Source organism: Electrophorus electricus, chromosome 1 (assembly GCF_041902795.1).
Source record: "Electrophorus electricus isolate QZ-2024a chromosome 1, ASM4190279v1, whole genome shotgun sequence".
Classification (NCBI taxonomy): domain Eukaryota; kingdom Metazoa; phylum Chordata; class Actinopteri; order Gymnotiformes; family Gymnotidae; genus Electrophorus; species Electrophorus electricus.
In genome coordinates, this window is record NC_137497.1 from 5,976,411 (window position 1) to 5,993,720 (window position 17,310).

At 50.1% G+C, this 17,310-nt stretch overlaps 1 protein-coding gene across 3 annotated transcripts in view; it reads left to right on the plus strand.

Moving 5' to 3' along the window:
• Window positions 1-1,448: 1,448 nt before the first annotated feature.
• Window positions 1,449-17,310, plus strand: part of fam222aa (family with sequence similarity 222 member Aa) — a 50,604-nt gene continuing 34,742 nt past the window's right edge. For 2 of the 3 annotated variants that reach the window (XM_081710020.1, XM_035526410.2), the window contains exon 1: window positions 1,449-2,315. Coding sequence is in view for 1 of the 3 variants with exons in the window: in XM_081710014.1 (XP_081566140.1) it covers window positions 11,462-11,604 (143 nt within the window). In the remaining 2 variants the exon portion in view is untranslated. Of the gene's footprint in view, window positions 2,316-11,322; window positions 11,605-17,310 lie in introns of those variants that run through there. The other variant, XM_081710014.1, reaches the window with a different exon arrangement.

Here is a 17,310-nt window from a genome sequence, read left to right on the forward strand (position 1 = left end):
AGTCTCGTGTGCAGAAGACACGTGTGTATTGTGAATACTGTAAATACATAAAATATATAGTATTAAATATAGTGGTGAACAGATAAGGATACTAATATATATAAAAAAAAGAATGAAAAAAAAATGTGTTCAAAGCAAACATATAAAATATGGTAATACTATCTATTAGTATGGTAATAACCAAGGATTGTGAGCTTTAGCTATAGAAAAAGCCTCCATAAGGATAAAGGATCCAGTCTGCCAGATGTGAACACATGGATTTACATCCCAAAGAAAATACATCATAGTGCCCAGGGTCGACCAGAGCTTGGAGCTATTACTCCAGAGTGCCATCATTTGTCGGTGAGTGGTTTTTTTTTTTTTCTGTGTGTGTGTGTGCACGCGCGTGCGTGTGTGCGTGGACTACCACTAGACTAGTTCATTCAGCAGAAAGCCTGAGCTTGGGCCCCAGAGTCGGTCAGACGTGCACTGCGGCCGTTTCATTGGCTCGTCAGCTTTGACAGGCAGGTGACTTAGCCAATGTCCCGTGCAAGCTTGCCCAGCTTCGATCAGAGTGGACGGCGTGGGAGGTGGGACGCACATCCGAGCTTGCACTCTCCGGTGACCAGTCCTCTACGGGCAGATCGAAAGCGCACAAAACTCTTGAATTATGCACGCTGCATACAAAACAAATGTGTCAAATGCAATATCACACTGGGAAATTTCCCCTGGGTGGAGTAGGAGAAGGGGGCTGTGGCTCTTTAAAGGTGCGATAAGTAATATCTTGACTTTATGGTTAGATGGTCTCACTTCTTGTCACAAGGCTGGCCATGAAGGTAAAGTGCATTACTGTCCTACTGTGATGCTCTAATGTCCAGCGCCGTATACCTGCACTACATCCCATTCTTCATAATTTAACATAATATTTTGCTTACTGTACCTTTAAAATAAGAAAAGGCTTATAATTAATGCTTTTGGGATGACATAATCATGTTCATAGTCATTTCGATTTGCTATGCACTGAATACAAATCTTATATACTGTCGCAATTTACTGAGATTGCTTCCCCTACAAGAACTGTGTTGCGAGCAGGAACCACTCTGATTCAAACGGGCACGCCATAGTCCTGTAAAGTGTAAAAAACAAACAAACAAACAAACAAACAAACAAACAAAAAACTGCGACTGTGCAATAAACTCGGTTAGGGCGCGCGGCATATGCATGCATCCCGTCGAGCGCGTGTCCTATTCTACAGGCTCCGGTGAACCCTAATAAACGCGCTTGCAAATCTGACGTTTGGACGCTGACAGCGTCACCGTGGTAACAGCCCTCAATTACCCCTGATTGGCCGACCCGTGGGAATGTTTAAATGCCCCCCCCCCTCCCGTGCAGCGATTGGTCGGTGGGCGGTCTGTGGAGCCGCGAGCGTCTGCACCGTTCCGGGTTATTGTCAGTTTCGCGAGCCCGGAGCAAGGGGGTGACGCGGTGTGCGTACGCTCGCGGACCTAGCTGCGGAACATTATTATTATTATTTTCGGGTTAGTTTTTTTGGTTCGTGTCGACACGAACAAGACACAGACAGCCCGTCGAATCGTCTCGAGGAATTTAAAATAATTTTTTAAAGCAACAACAACAAAAAAAAACAACCCAACAACCCCGAACTCTGGAGTTGAAACCGCTTTGGAAAGTGAAGGCGAGCAGGGATTTCTCATCGGGATTAATCGCAGTCCGTTCAATTCGGCCACCTGCTCCGGAATCGACGGGGAACAGCCCCCCTCCCTAAGAGCGCGCGTTGCTTTGCCGTTGCGCCGATATCTTCTCCCGGTAACCGCGCGCTCGGGGCGGACGGCGCGTTGATTTCCAGCTGCGGTCCGTTTTAACCGGCGAAGGCGCCCCGTACGTTTGGCGGCTGTCCGCTTCGGTGGAGTTTGCAACTCGGTTTTCCGGAAAGGTTGCAGCTGCTCGGTTACGGGAGCGCGACCGATCCGCGTCCTTGCCCGGATCCGCCGCCGTGCACTCGTCTCCGGTAATAACGGACGACGGCATCCTGACAGAACAGTGCTTGACTGCGCATTTTCAAGGATTACAAAGGCAGTTTTTGCAAGCGGCGGTCGCCGCTGTCGGATTTGACTCGTTTGTGCACAGAGGATGTTCAAGTCGCAAAGAAAGGGGGAATAATTCCCAGGGATTATACATTTACATTGAATCTTCAGAACGGAATGAGAGGTTTTTAAATCTGTCCCGTACTCTCACGACAGCCACGCTCCCACAAACGGATTGCCCGGGCGCCGTAACCTGCATGGAAGTGTAGCCTGCACCACAGAACAATTTATATGGTAAAACGCACCCGCTTGTTCTCTTATTTACCGGCTCCGTCTGGTGTCATCTTCACTAACGGGTGTCATCTTTACTAACGGGTCTGGCTCGGCGGATTAGTGGTACACTCCCGTTCATGTCGCCCTAACGGAGGCTGTGTTCTCCCTGCGATCGCAAGGTTTAAGTTAACGCTCGCTAGAAGGCGGTGTGACTACCACTAACGATGCGTGTGTGTGTGTGTGTGCGCTTTAGACCCGAGTAAAAAGCCCTTTATGCGCGCTCGTTTAGTCCGCGGAAAGTGTGTGTGCAGATGCGCCGGTGGACCAGACAGCTCAGACCTTTGTCTCTGCTGCCGTAAAGGGGAAAGTTGCAAAAATGAATGTCCGGGTGCGAACAGTCGCACGAGCTAATTTGACGTGGAACGGCGCCGCGCGGAGAGGCACGGGATGGGCGCTCGCAAAGCGTGGAATCTGGCTCGGCGCGAGGGCTAGAAGTAACCACCGTGCGCATTAACGCGTCGCCTTTATTCCGAATAACAGCAGGTTTAATGACTCCCGAAGTTTGACTGAGCAGAAGTTCAAGTCGCACGGGCGCAGGGATGAGCCCTGTTGGTTTATCTCTCCCGGACTGGCTGTCCGCGAGACAGGCTTCACGTAGGCGATCGCTTGCAGCTGCACGCCGTCTCCGAGAAGCCGCACTTTGCACAGCCTTTGAAGCTTTTTTCTCGTTTCACTCTTTTACTCTCTTGAAACATTGTTCAAAAACGCTGAAAACGTTTTTTATTTAAGAATTTAAATAAAAGAATTTAAATCGATATATTTAATTTTAGATACTTTATATATACTTAAAAGAATGACTTTGATACTTTTTACGCAGTAGCGCTATCAGATACATTTACATATACGGCATTTATTTAGCTTATATATAGCCTACGTTCGTTTGTTTTATGGGTTTGTTTGTTTTTGTATTGTTTTTATTTATTTTTTTTGCTATGCAAAAGTTGGCTCGCTATGCAGCGAGTTCCTTCTCAGCCCCTCCGATCATGAGGGCGCTCGTTCCGGCTAACGCGATCCGTGCATCAGTGCGTGCGAGGCGCCTTGCAGGCTGGCTCGAGCTGCCGCGCGTGGCCTTTTCGACGGCCTGGCAAGCTCATTACCCCGGCCGGGTTTCTTCTCGCGCCCGCCGAGACAGCACCTGTCGCGGAGCGCGCTCGCTCACCACTCTATTGAATAAAACATCTCGTGATGTATGAGCGCGAGGGCTCGCCCCTGGGGGCCAGAGCTGCCTCATTTCCTTCCCCGCACTGCGCGCCTGTGACCCGCTGAGGAAATTGTCCCGGTATTAGGCGTGTGGCAGGCTCTCACCTAAACAAATAGTGTTCCCTGAATAATGCTGGTCTTACTTCAGCCTGTGTGTGTGTGTGTGTGTGTGTGTGTGTGTGTGTGTGAGAGAGAGAGAGAGAGAGAGAGAGAGAGAGAGCGAGAGCGAGAGCGAGGGATGAGCTCTTATGAAGGTCACTGCACTGAATTAACTTCCTCTCATCTTTTCTCATGTCGGCCTCCTTTTAAACTCCTCTTCGCTCATACTTTTTCTCTCCGATATTTTGGAGTCCCCCCCCCCCCCCCCCGATCTCTTCTTTGATCCGTGGGTAATGGCGAGGAAGACGTGGGCGTTCTGGGGTTTTTTCTCCACATAAGGCGGCTTTGGGCACGGGCCAAGCAAGCTTTTATAAAAAATAAGGCGAAAGCAATAAGGCCAGCTTACGACAGCCTCGCGCGGCAGTTCCGCGAGATCAGCCCGAGCTCTTTAACCGCCTGGCAGATGGGGGGGGGGGGGGGGGGGGAGCCCCCGATTATGAAATTACACGAGGCTCGAGCGGCGCGGGATAAATCCACGCTGGCGAATGAATTCCCTCCGTTAAATAGCCGTCCCCCAAAATTACGCTTTTAACGCGTTTTTCTGGTTCTCCAGAAGGTGTTGATGGATAGTTTAATTTTGGGAGGATATTATTAAAGAAGCGTCATTTGAATGGCGAGGGAAATTTTCCGATTGATTGATTGATAGGCCTGGGGCGAATCCACGCTCCCGTTCCCTTATTAAACTCCGAGCAGAAACTGCAGCAAAATGACATGACTTCATGAATATCTTTATAGTAGTAAAACTCCAATTTCCTGCATTGCGTATTAATGTAGCACTCCTTTTTCCACTCCATGTAATGTCTTACACAGGATAGGTTTCTAAACATATCAGTGAATTTGATGAAACAAAAAAATGTCTATATTTCTAAAAACATCTAGAATTTTGTGCAGTGGAAATCATCTAGAGTGGTTCTATAATGGTTCTAAAGTGGCTCTCCAGTAGTTCTATGGTGGCTCTCCAGTGGACCTGTACTGGTTCTACAGGTTACCGTACATTGTATCTTCCATTCCAGAGGCCCCAGCAGACGCAGAACTGGTCTCGGGTCCGGCCCTGGCCAGTCTGTCAAACCCAGCGCGGCCCCATACGTCCAGCCTCCACGCCCTGCTGCGTGTCACTCTTTGTGTCTGTAAGGTTTTAGCGGAGAAGCTCTCGATTGTCGTGCGATCGGAGTGCGGACGGATGGGCCGATGTTCAATGCATTACTCACTCTGATACTGTACTGCAGCTCGGGCCAATAAAAGCACCGCAAGAATGAGCTGTTAATTTATAATGTGTGTGGGTGTGTGTTTCTGAATCTGTTTAGCTGTGTGTGTGGGGAGGTGTGTTTCAGTGCGTCTTTCTGTGTGTGTGTGTGTGTGTGTGTGTTCGTGCATGTAAAATCATGAGCGTGCGTGTGTTTGAGCACATGCGTGTGTAGGAAATGGGCCAGTTTTGCAGACACAGATCCGGCTGGGTCATGAAATAAACTACGCCACCCTGGGGTGACTCTCTTTTTTTAGCACGTGATCGGCGTTGGAACTGTGTCAGTGAGGGACAACAGTCTCCGAGTGACGGGACGGAGTATTTATTATGGCCCAGCCTCTGTTAAACAGCAGGGACTGCTGGGAATTCCAAACCGAGCCCGAACTCCGAGCGCGGCGTTCCCAGGGAGGAAGTTTACATCCAAGCGAGTGGGGGCGATGTCTCGGACTGGCAGGGGTCGATCGGGGACTCAGGCCGGCGTTCCCAACTGGGTTTCATAAGAATTCCGCGTGGGTCGGTTGAGACGGCGCCTACATGCTGCATTTATAGGGAACAATAAATGTCTTTATTTTACAGCCAGACGCCCGTGGTTTTGGTTTTTTTTTTTACACGTAATCTGTGCTTAAGCGTGCAAGGCTGTAAAACCCATTTTTCTTGTCGAAGGCAAACTGGTGATTCTTCTGTATGGCTAAGCAGAAAATGAGAGGAACAGGGAGCGAGAGAAAGATAGAGAGAAAGATAGAGAGAGCGACAGAGCGAAGGGGGAGTCGGGCACGCCAGTTGTGAAAACGCTTGTGAAATGCATCACCATGTTCGTGCCTCTACAGCAGGCCTGGTGTGGTGAGGAGCTGGCCCCGCCCCCTCTCTCCTGACCCCCGCCCCCTCTCGGGAGCCCCGCAGGTGCGGGTGCAGTGCCAGCCTCTCTGGCTTCTGCAAACACACCACACCTGCACCAGGAGCAGTTTGGATCTTCCTCTGTATGGCTTTCCTGGTTCCTGTGTTGCCACATAAAAGGATACATATACGTGTGTGTGTGTGCGTGTGTGTGTGTGTGCGTGCGTGAACACACCCATTTGGTAGAGGTTTGAAGTTTCATAAAGAAGATCTGGGTATGTCAGCAGTAGGTGCTGGGGCGTGTCCGAGACAGCATGAGCTGGGGGCGTGTCCAAGGCAGTATAATCTGGGGGCGTGTCCCACACAGTATGAGCTAGTGAAGCAGGCCCCAAGACAACAACGCTACCACAAATTAACACCTCCTAAAACATAAAGTCCACTTGTTGGGAAAGTCTCGCCTAAGGCAGGCAACATCGCCCTCGGAGCACCGGTCATCCAACCCCAGTCCTCCACCTCTTTATACGCCCGTTCGTTAATGCCGGAGGCTTGTGACCGATGTGTGTGTGTGCTCGCGCGCAGGAAGTTCGTAGGTCACGGTTATTTTACGGGTTAATTGCAGCACCGCTAGGTATATCACCACGGCGACGCTGCAACGCAGAGCAGTTTGCATGCGCAAACAGGATAATTGGCGGGAGTTCTGCTAGCTTTCCTCCTGGACCCGTGAAGCGTCTGGTTCCCACCAGTCAGGTCCTGGTTTGGAGAGACTGGCAACGGCGAGACTGGCAACGGCGAGACTGGCAACGGGTGTCTGTCCTCTGTAGGGGAGGGTGCCGATGACCGCTTCTCATCAGGGAGGAGTGTATGAGCCGTTCGTGATTAAAATGGCGTGTGAGCTGAGCGCCGCTTCTGATTAGCGTAAAGCGCCTTTACGGCAAATGGACAGAAGAGAGAGAGAGAGAAACCTGTCTCGTTTGAGGACAGATTGTGCTCTCTAAAAACACATGCCTGGGCAACTGGCATCCTGTCCACATTGATTTCCTGGTATCGAGAGCAGAGCATGCTGGGAATGTGTCCCTGCAGGCTGCCATTGATCTGACTCAGTGATAACTCCACTGCACTGTGGGAAAACCATCACCGCTCTGGATTATGGGAAATGGTAGGCCCGAATCAATCATTATCGCATGGTATTCTGAGAAATGTTGCATCCGCCTCCCTCACGGCCGCTAAACATTATGGGAATTGTTACATCTAGCGGCACTGTTACCACATGGCATTATGGGAAATGTTGCATCTAGCTTCCTCATGACCACTAAGCATTATAGGAAATGTTACATTTGTCTGCACTATAACCGCATTATGGGAAACGTTGCTCTAGCTCATCCATTCTGACGTGCCGTTATGGGGAATTTGAGCTTGCATGGTGATATATGTGTGTGTGTGTGTGTGTGTGTGCATGCGTGTGTGTGGGGTGGCCCGGTGTGAGTCAGTCTTCGTGGGGTACATTTGTTACGTTGATACGCTACGAGAGAGAGTGTTACCGCGGCGCTCTAAGGCTTGACGAGTGCCCGCCTCCTCTAACCAAGCCCTTTGCCTGCCAAGACGCACGAGTTCGGCGCCGGATCGTGTGGGTCGCCACCCTATCGCTGCTCTCTCCTCCGCTCCTGGAAAAGATTTCGCCGAGATTTCATCACTGGGCTCCCTCGCAAAACCCCAGCCTGTCAGCTAGCAGGCGAGACACAGTTGAGACACAGTTGAGACATCGGGGTTTGCGTTTGCAATAGTTGCTCAAGAGATCAGCTGTTGGCCTAACTTCTAGATTTAGGCTCCCATTTTGGCTCAAACCCCCCCAGCTTCAGTTAGCCTTTCATCTCGGACGTCCTAACCTTGGAGCCGCCGTGGTTGACTCTTTAAAAACAAAACCAGACCACCGAGGCGCTTTTCACAGGGGAAGGATGTTTTGACCTCCAGGCCTGCGTGTTTTGTCTGTGAAACCCAGGCAGGTCCGCGGGTCTTAATCCAAACCAGATTACGCCCTTGGCATTTCCCAGCCTGCCCTGCTGTTCCTCCAATCACGCACCTCCTGGTCCTACCCTCCCGATTGCAACAGCATCCAAACGTTAAGTAACATAGGGCAGTGAATTCCTCCTTCATGCTTCATGGCATGCAGTAATTCCGTGGATGTCCGGCGTTCCCTCTGCAGTTGGCGATGTTGGGAACGGAAAGCGGGCTAATTTAACAGCGTGCGTGCCGCCGGCCCACTAACGCGCGGCAGCCGTGGAGGATGGGGAGCGCTAGAGGTCGTGACCCGTTCATTGTGACACTCGCCGGCATTTAGAGTGCGCCGTGCCCGCCGGCGTCCGGAGTCGCTCCTGGAAACGGTGACGGCGCACACACACACACAAACACACACATACACACACACACATACACACACACAGACAGACATTTTATCCCGCTTGTTCTGACTGGACCCACAGCGCAGAGGTGGATCACCTCAGCCCCGGTCATTAACCGCATATGTGTGTGTGTGTGTGTGTGTGTGTGTGCACTTGTGCTTTTGTGTTGATGCAGACTGGTGGAAAGGAGCAAGGCAGACACAATTGTCTCTCTCTCACACACACACACACACTCTGGTGGTTTCCTGCCCTCGGGCTGTAGTAGAGAGTGTGTCACTCCCGGTCAGGTGTTGCTGATCTTGTCAGCGGCTCTAAAGCCCAGTGATACTAAACCCTCAGGCACTATGACAGGCTTTATACCGTTCATATGACAACACACGCCGTCTCACACACTATCACACACACACGCACATACTCACACACCCTCTCATACACACACACACACACACACACACACACTCACACACACTGTCATACACACTATCATACACACACACCCTCACATACTCTCATACATACACACACACCCACACACACACACTGTCCTATACACTGTCATACACACACTATCATACACACACTCGCACACACTATCATACACACACACACACATTTTTTGCTGTTGATGCATTGAGTTCTACTTGTTGAAATTGTTCTCTAGTCTTAACCTGCGTGCGTTCGTGCATGTGTGCGAGTGTGTGTGTGTGTGTGTGTGTGTGTGTATAAGTCCCTGAGGCCTCTTTCACTACTGTTTGTATTTGGGCATCTGGCCGATGTTGAGATCTGGGTCTGGGGGTAGCAGACAGCTCCCCTCACCAGCATAATAACTGGTTGCTAAGCGATGGTTTTAGCCACGCCTCCACCCCCCTGCCTTCTCTCCTCTAATATCTTTCCGTGACGGCATGTGTGATGGCGAGCCCTTGTCTGGACGCAGGCTAATGTGTGTGTGTGTGTGTGTGTGGCACACTGGGGGGTTGGGTGGTCTCCATGTGCAGCGTGTACTTAAATACCCTCTGCTCACATCTGTGTGTGTTGGTATTATCTGCTGAGCTGAGCTGAACAGATGCACTGTGTCCACTTGGGTTACCTCTCTCTCTCTCTCTCTCTCTCTCTCTCTCTCTCTCTCTCATTTCTCTCCTTCTCTTGCTTTCTCCCTTTCTTTCACTCTTTCTCTGTCTCCCTTTCCCTCTTGCTGTTTTTTCTCTTCATTTCTCTTTTGCTCTCTCTCTCTCTCTCTCTCTCTCTCTCTCAGCACTTTAAAGTAACTGCTTAGCTTCCTTTTAATCTCTGTACTAAAGAATCAGTCATTAAGAACCAGAGCGGGGCTGTTTTTTTCCAGGAATATGCACTTTATTTGTTCTTAATTGCAGCAGCACACAGCCCACCCCCACCCCCCCCCCCAACCCCCAACCCCCCACCCACCCGCCCATCCGAGCTGAGTTTGAACGAGCCGTCTTCCCATGATGCCAGCTGTACAGCTGTCCACCTGTAACGCGGCACCGAGCCTCTTTCGCGTGCTGGAGCTGACGTTCGTCCCACGTCAGGTGCGTTGGGGCTGCGTGGGGACGCGTATCCTTCCTCCGTCAGCTGCGGCGGGGCTGCAGAATGCTGACGCTACATCAGCGATAATTAGTGGGCCATTCTGGGGGATTTGTGCTTGCTGGCGGTGATTCTTAATGGAGTGCTTTTAATTCCACTGATGACAATAGAAAAGGACGTCCGCTTCTGCTCTCACACACACACACACACACACACACACACACAAACACACACACATGCACCCACCCTGCAACAACCCGCCGATGGCCTCTCTGGGAGCGCCATTTCGACAGCATGCATTGCTGAGTTTGGGAGGAAAGGAGGGGCCGGGAGGCGGAGACTCAGACTGCTCCGCCCCCAGTGGGAGTGGTGAATGCATGACAGGCGGCTGTTTCTGAAGGGGTCGTTGGGTTAAGGAGCTTTTTATTTTGTGCTGATAAGCAATACAGCTACAGCCACTACACCTCTGTGTCCGCATCCTTGAAGAGGACTGGAAACAGGCTTTGGTTTTCTGGCATTATTGGATAATTGGGCTTTGTGTATGTATGTGTGTGTGTGTGTGTGTATGTATGTGTGTGTGTGCGTGCGTGCGTGCGTGTAAGCAGAATCAGTGCCAAACTCTACTTTACTGTCTCGTGAAAGTCACAAATGCCTGTTTTGTGTGTGTGTGTGTGTGTGTGTGTGTGTGTGTGTGTGTTCATGCATGCACGTGTATATGTGTGTTTGGCCAATTATTCCTCTGATTTTGAAGCTCTTGCCACCGGCGCAGGTTCACACGGAAATTAATTCTTGTCTGCTGTTTGGCCTGTCGTGCCAGCGGAGGGCCGGAGGTGAGGAGGTGAGCAGAAGGTGGAGGAGGCGCGCTGTATTAGTGGATGGAGGTGGTGGAGACTCGTTAGCCTTGTAATTTAGCCTAAACTGTCCTCAGTGTAGAAGCAGTCCTACCTTTTGTGTGCTTGTTTCAAATTGCAGCAACACTTGACAAAGGCTGTGATTTGCATAGCATGTTGGAGTATAAATTCCCTCTTTGCAGACAGCAAGACCTACGGCTAGTTAGCGCCACTGTGGGCTCTGCTGTCTACTGGTTAGGTTCCCTCCACCCTCCATTGCTGTGCCCAGTCCATACCCCATTTTACAACATAAATTATCTTTTATTCAAATACAAATACTGGGCCCTCTGCATATCTGTGTGTGTGTGTGCGGACGCGCGCGCGTGTGTGTGTGTGTGTGTGTGTGTGTGTGTGCATTTTCCTCTGTGGGATCTGCCTAACTGCTCAGCTATGACAGAGACTCCTGTTTTGGGTCCTAAAAGAGACATGTTAAAAACATATATATATATATATATGTATATATAGACACACACACACACACACACACATAAAAACAGAGTGTGTGGTGTGACTGGTGTACGTTCTCCATGATGGAGTCTTGGGAACATCTGTCCAGCTGTCAGCTTGTCTCAGCCAATCAGACGCTCTCATGGGCAGCAGCTGTGAAAATGGAGCAAGAAAAAGTATGTGTGTGTGTGTGTGTGTGTGTGTGTGTGAACGAACACTTTGTAAGAAATATTATACAAGTGTGTAATCACGCTGTTTAACACACACACACACACACACACACACACACACACACACACACACACACACATAAACACACACGTTCCTCTTGCTGTGCATTATGCATTGTTTTCCTGGGTCTCCTCCTCGTTCTCATGTCCTGCTGGGTGGTGATGCTTCATGCTGGATTCACAGACTTCCCTTCAGAGCAGTAGTGTGGGCGGGGACAACAGCTTCTCCTGTCCAGTGGGCGGAGACAACAACCCCTCCTCTACTGTGGGCGTGGTCAGCAGGGTCTCCTGTTCCAGCTTTCAAAGTCTCAGGTTCGAAAGACACCAATTCTCACATATAGCAACAGCAAGAGATGGCTCTATATGTTTTTACAGGGGTATTCTTCTTAAAGTGTGTGTACGTGTGAGTGTCTGTACACGCACATGTATACTCAGTTCAATTACCCTACATTTCTAGAATGCCAAGTGCCTGCGTGTGTGCATATGTGTGTGTGTGTGTGTGTGTGTGTGTGTACGCGCGCACTGCTGGGAAGAGGAGCTTGGCTAGCAGTAAACTTAGTCCCTAAGAGAGACACACAGCTAATGTCCTGGAACTGACGCAAGTCTACAGGGGAGGATCAGTCTCTCTCTCTCTCTCTCTCTCTCTCTCTCTCATGGTGTCTGGGGCACTGTACACGTAAGAAAGGAGAGACTGTGGGGAGCTTGTTGTCTGATGTTTGGAGAGCAGTGTTGTTGACTGTCAGAGAAAGAGACAAAGAGAGAGTGATAGAGAGAGAGAGTGATAGAGAGAGAGAGTGATAGAGAGGGAGGGATGTTTGAGCAGCATCTAAGGAAAGAGGAGAATCTCTCCAGAGAGGACTAAACATGGCCAAACAGCTGTTCTGCATGTTTCCCCTCTCTCCTGTGTGTGTGTGTGTGTGTGTGTGTGTGTGTGTGGGTTTGCAGGTATAATCGCGTGCTCCTCCGTCTGCGCGCTCCCCCGGCTCTGTCCCCGTGTCCCGGCAAACCCGTGCGCTCCAACCCCAAACCCTCCCGTGCCTGCCGCCGGGCGGTTCCGCTCGGCAACGCGGTCCCGGCCCGGTCCGCGGAACAAAAGGACGCGAGAGGGGGAGATGAAACGCACCTCAGACCTTAATTGTGATTCCTCCCAAATGGGTTGCTTCTGCGCGCACGTTCCTAATTACTGTCTTTATGCGGCGAGATGACTGGTGATTGACGCTTCCTTTGCACTGACAGCTGCTGTGGATTGAAATGGATTTTTCTGGAAGCGTTTGATTGATCCAGTCTGATGGAGCATAGACGAGATAGGCGCTCGCACGCTCGCTCCTTTTCTTTCGTCCCCCCCCCCCCACTCCTCCCTCCGTACAATCACTGTTCCCTCTCTCTCTTTCTCGAAGGTCGAGGCTTCCGCTCTGTCTTCCCACAGTGCTGCTCTCCTCCCTAGCCCCGCCCCCTCCCTGACCCCGCCCCCCCCTCCCGTCCCCCGGGGACGAGCCACCCGGGCTTTGTTGCGCTCGGCGCCGGCGCCACCGTCTCCGGCCCGGCCTGACAGCGAGGCGTGAAGGAGCCGCGATAGCAATCAGCGCTCATCAGCAGTGCTTGTGAAACGCAGACAATGGAGGAGCACTTCTCTCCCAGCCTGTGACTTCACGCTCTCTCTCTCTCTCTCTCACACTCCATCACACGCCCTCTCTCTTTCTTTATCTCTCTCTCTCTCTCACTCCATCACACGCCCTCTCTCTCTTTCTTTATCTCTCTCTCTCTCTATTCAGTTCAATTCAAGGTGCGCTCTCGCACTTTCTTTCAGACTCACACACACACACACACACACACACACTCACACATACACACACACACACACACACACACACACACACACACGCACACACACACCTTCTCTCTCCTTCTCTCTCATCGCAGCTCAGTTCAGCAGTTCTGTAATTGGCAGGAATGTTATAAGTTACATTATGGCCAAAGCAGCGTATACTGGAAATAGTTATAAAAATGACAAACAAAAGTAGATTATGTAAAGTGCATTATCTCTACAGGTAGTTATGCTGAATGCATTTATTTAATCCTTTTAAAAAGTGATTCCTTGTTCAGAAATGAGTCCAGTGTTCTCTTTCTGTGGACTTTCTGGACATTCTTGGCTGTGGGGGTCTGTCAGGCAGTGTTGGCGCTTGTCTGTTTGATGTGGCTGAGCTAATATAAACTACACTAACTCCTAACCCTGTCACTCGGAGACAAACCGACCCCGTTGTTGATAAATAGGCCTTGATTACACTGACGGCTAAAAGGTGTGGATTGCTTAGAAACTAGCTGGGTGAGTTAAACTCTGTGTGTGTGTGTGTGGGTGTGTGTGTGCGCGTGTGTGTGCGTGCATGTGTGCGTGTGTATTTTTAAATGCCAGACTGTTGGTCTCACTTTTTGCACAATGCTAACATTAGTGCAGTAAACGCCTTTGTCAAAAGTACTTGGTGTCTGTTTTCACATATAAAAACACACTCTTTTCCCACTCTCTCTCTCTCTCTAGCTCTCTCTCGCTCTCACACACACACACACACACACACACACACACACACACACTAAATAAAGCGCAATAAAGCACAAAGACACAAATTATTCTCATGTTTTGTTAACCATCTTCCAAACGGCCCTCTCTCTCTCTCGCTCTTTCTCTCCGGCCGAAGCTCCGCCCCCCGTTGCCATGACCCGCCCCTCGGCGACCGCGCAGGGTGTAATTGAGCCGCCCGCCTTTTGTCCAGCTTTGATTGCCTCTCCCAGCTGGCCTCTTTCCCCCCAATTAGTCCGCAGCGTTCCGGTCTCCGCGCGGGAAACCTGATCAGGGAGGGAAGCCCCAGCTACGGGGCTCCACAGGGGCCACTCCCACTGCGACATTGACAGGTCAGCTGAACTAGAGCTGCACCGAGACCCCGCCCATCACTAACAGGCCTAAGAAGAAGTGTCTAGTACATTTGTTGATGAACGTTCCCAGTTGTCTTCCCAGAACTGCAGCAGGACATGAGTAAAGTGCTTATGGCTGGGCATATCTGGGCGCCGTGTGACGGAGCGCCTTTAAACAGATGTTTGGTTCTGTTCTTCTGGGAAACTTTCCTGTAGATAATGGCTGTTTGACACATTCTGCTTTCATTCCGTATCTCTTTCTGAAGTGTTTTCACAAACACAGACACACACACACACACATACACTCACACAGAGCTGTCGTATATGCCTGTTTTGTGTGGTGATGGTGGGCGGAGCCAGCCTACCTGGCTTCTGAATGCCATCAGAGTGCTTTGCCTGGCAGGGTGCTGCAATTCAGGCGGTTCACACTTACTGCATAACTCTGTGTGTGTGTATGTGTGTGTGTGAGAGGTGCCACGGCTGTCCCTCAGACTGATCTCTCAACTCTGAGAGCTCTCTGTGTCTCGGGGGACGGCTGTTCTGCTATGCGTGCTTGTGTGTGTGTGTGTGTGTGTGTGTGTGTATGCGTGCAGTGCTGCAAGCCTTTACTCCACCCACTCTCCATCTGTCTGACCTGTTGCTGTGCGTCACCCCGCGGGCTGGAATTCCGCCTGGCCCCGCGTGTTGTAAAGGAGGCATGGGGATTTAGGGAGGGCGGGGCCGGAACAGGCCCCGCCCACTGGATGGTTCCTTTCTTGGCAGAGCTGTGACCACTAGTTTGTGTGGGTATGTGTGTGTGTGTGTGTGTGTGTGTGTGGGGGGGGGGGGGGGGGGGGTGAAGATCTATTGTATTTGTTCACACACTCCCAGGAGACGGGGTTATCTTGCAGACAAACTCTACCCAAATAGTCTTGCTGGCTGTATGTTTAGCGTGCGTGTGTGTGTGTGTGTGTGTGAGTGAGAGAGAGAGAGAGAGAGAGAGAGAGAGAGAGAGAGAGAGAATGGGCAGAGCGAATGCACGTGCGTTTCTCTCGCTCTCCAGGCGCGAGCGGCACGGCCCCGGTGCGCGAGGTGCGCGAGGCAGGACGCACCACAGCGAGCCGACTGCGTGCTGTAACGTGCAGCACACGTGCCGACAAACGGATCTGGCCAAAGCTGCGCTTCAAACGCACTGCACACGGCAGAGATGCAGTCACGTCTCCTTTTCTTCTGCCATGCGTCCGAGCTGAAGTAACGCGTGGGAAGTCTGACGGGAGGATGGACCCGCGGCCGGTGACACGTCGTTTAGATGTCTGAGCAGTCAGCCAGATGACGGGGTGTTTAAATAACCCGTTAGTACCGTGTAATGAACGCCGCGCTCGTTCGGCATAATTAATGAAAGGAAATGGACTTCATGACCGTGTGCGGAAACCGGGTTGTTTTCGCCCGCGTGGCCGTCGGTGTGGTTTGATGTCGCAGCGCGGACGATGTACGGATTTGAACCTCCCTCCCTCTCTCTTTGTCCGTTTCAAAGAGGTGACAGGTCTGGGATTTGGCCATACGTATTTACTTTAGGTGAAAGGACTCCTATGACTGGTCCTAGATCAGGATGGTCTGTAACGCTTACTGGAAGCACTTAAACACGACGCGCACGCTCGCTCGCTCGCTCGCTCGCTCTCTCTCGCTCTCTCTCGCTCTCTCTCTCTCTCTCTCTCTCTCTCTCGTTCAATTCAAGGGGGTTTATATGACAAACAGTGGTGCATTTCTATTTCCAAAGCTTGGGTTACAAAGCTTTGGCTTAATATTAACACAATAACAATAAGGTATTAATAATAACTAGGGGTGGGACTCGATTAAAAAAAAAATTATCTAACTAATTAGAAGTTTTGTAATTAATTAATCAAATTAATTAATCTTCACAATAACCTGTTTTACTTCCCTTTCCTCATCATACAGCTGCTGGATTTTTTTCAACATTGTCTTTCTGGACGGCAGTTCGTAACTTGCATCAGCTGATGCAATTTGCAGCGTCTCTTGTAACCCTTTATCTTCGACCACAGAGAGCGCTCTACAGTCCACAGCAATCCCCTCGCCAGTGAATTGGTCAATTTGTCTGACGTGGACTTTGACATTTTGTTTCTGAATGTGAACCCCGACATGTGGTCGAGTGTTGACTGGCGACACTGTTTGCTCGTCCTAGGAATACTAACACATTTAGCAGCTAAGTTAACATTACTGACCTGCGCGCTAGCCCCAACATGTTTTGCGTTGAGGTGGTAACGAAGTGTGGAAGTGCTCCTGTGGTAAACAAACTCCTTCCTGCATAAAGTGCAAATAACAACATTTTTGTTTGTACTTCCATCTGGAAGTTTCTTGTATTTAAATTTCCCATCCACCAGCGTAGCCTTTTCCGTCATCTCCATCATGCTCATCACACTGTGCGTCAATATAATCTGTATGCCTGGAACGCGTGCACTGAGAAACGTTCCACGGTGCAAAAGTGTGATTAAAATGCGTTAAATGTTTTATTTCGTTATTTTCCCCTGTAATTAATTAATCGAAATTAACGCGTTAAAGTCCCACCCCTATTAATAACATAATAATAATATAACAGTACTGCAAAAATAATAATTATATAAATTAATAATGAAACAACAGCAATTTTCACTTTAGAAAATTAAGATTAAACTCTGTAATGCATTACAAATGGAGACAGGTATTTTTTCTTTCTTGTGTGTGTGTGTGTGTGTGTGTGTGTGTGTGTGTGTGTGTGTGTGTGTGTGTGTGTGTGTGTGTGTCTGTACCTTTTACAGTGGCAAGCAAGGGTGTGTTGTGCAGAGTGTCAGGTCAATCTGGGAGATTTAACATCTACTTGAATTTGGAGGTTTCTGTTAGAGAGTTCAGTTTTCTGTTGGCCAATCCTTTGCATTGGCGTCTGCTGCTCTCTGCAGCCAGACAGTCTGGGCTTCATCACCACAGTTATCCGTTTATCTTCAGTCACTGTGGTCACCGTGGTTACCATGGTCACTGTGGTCACTTTCGTCAGGTAGTCTGCCACGGTGTTCTGTCTGATAACGTTGCATTGCACTTTGGGGTATTGTTGGTAATTCCCAATAAATGTTATGTTTTAACTTT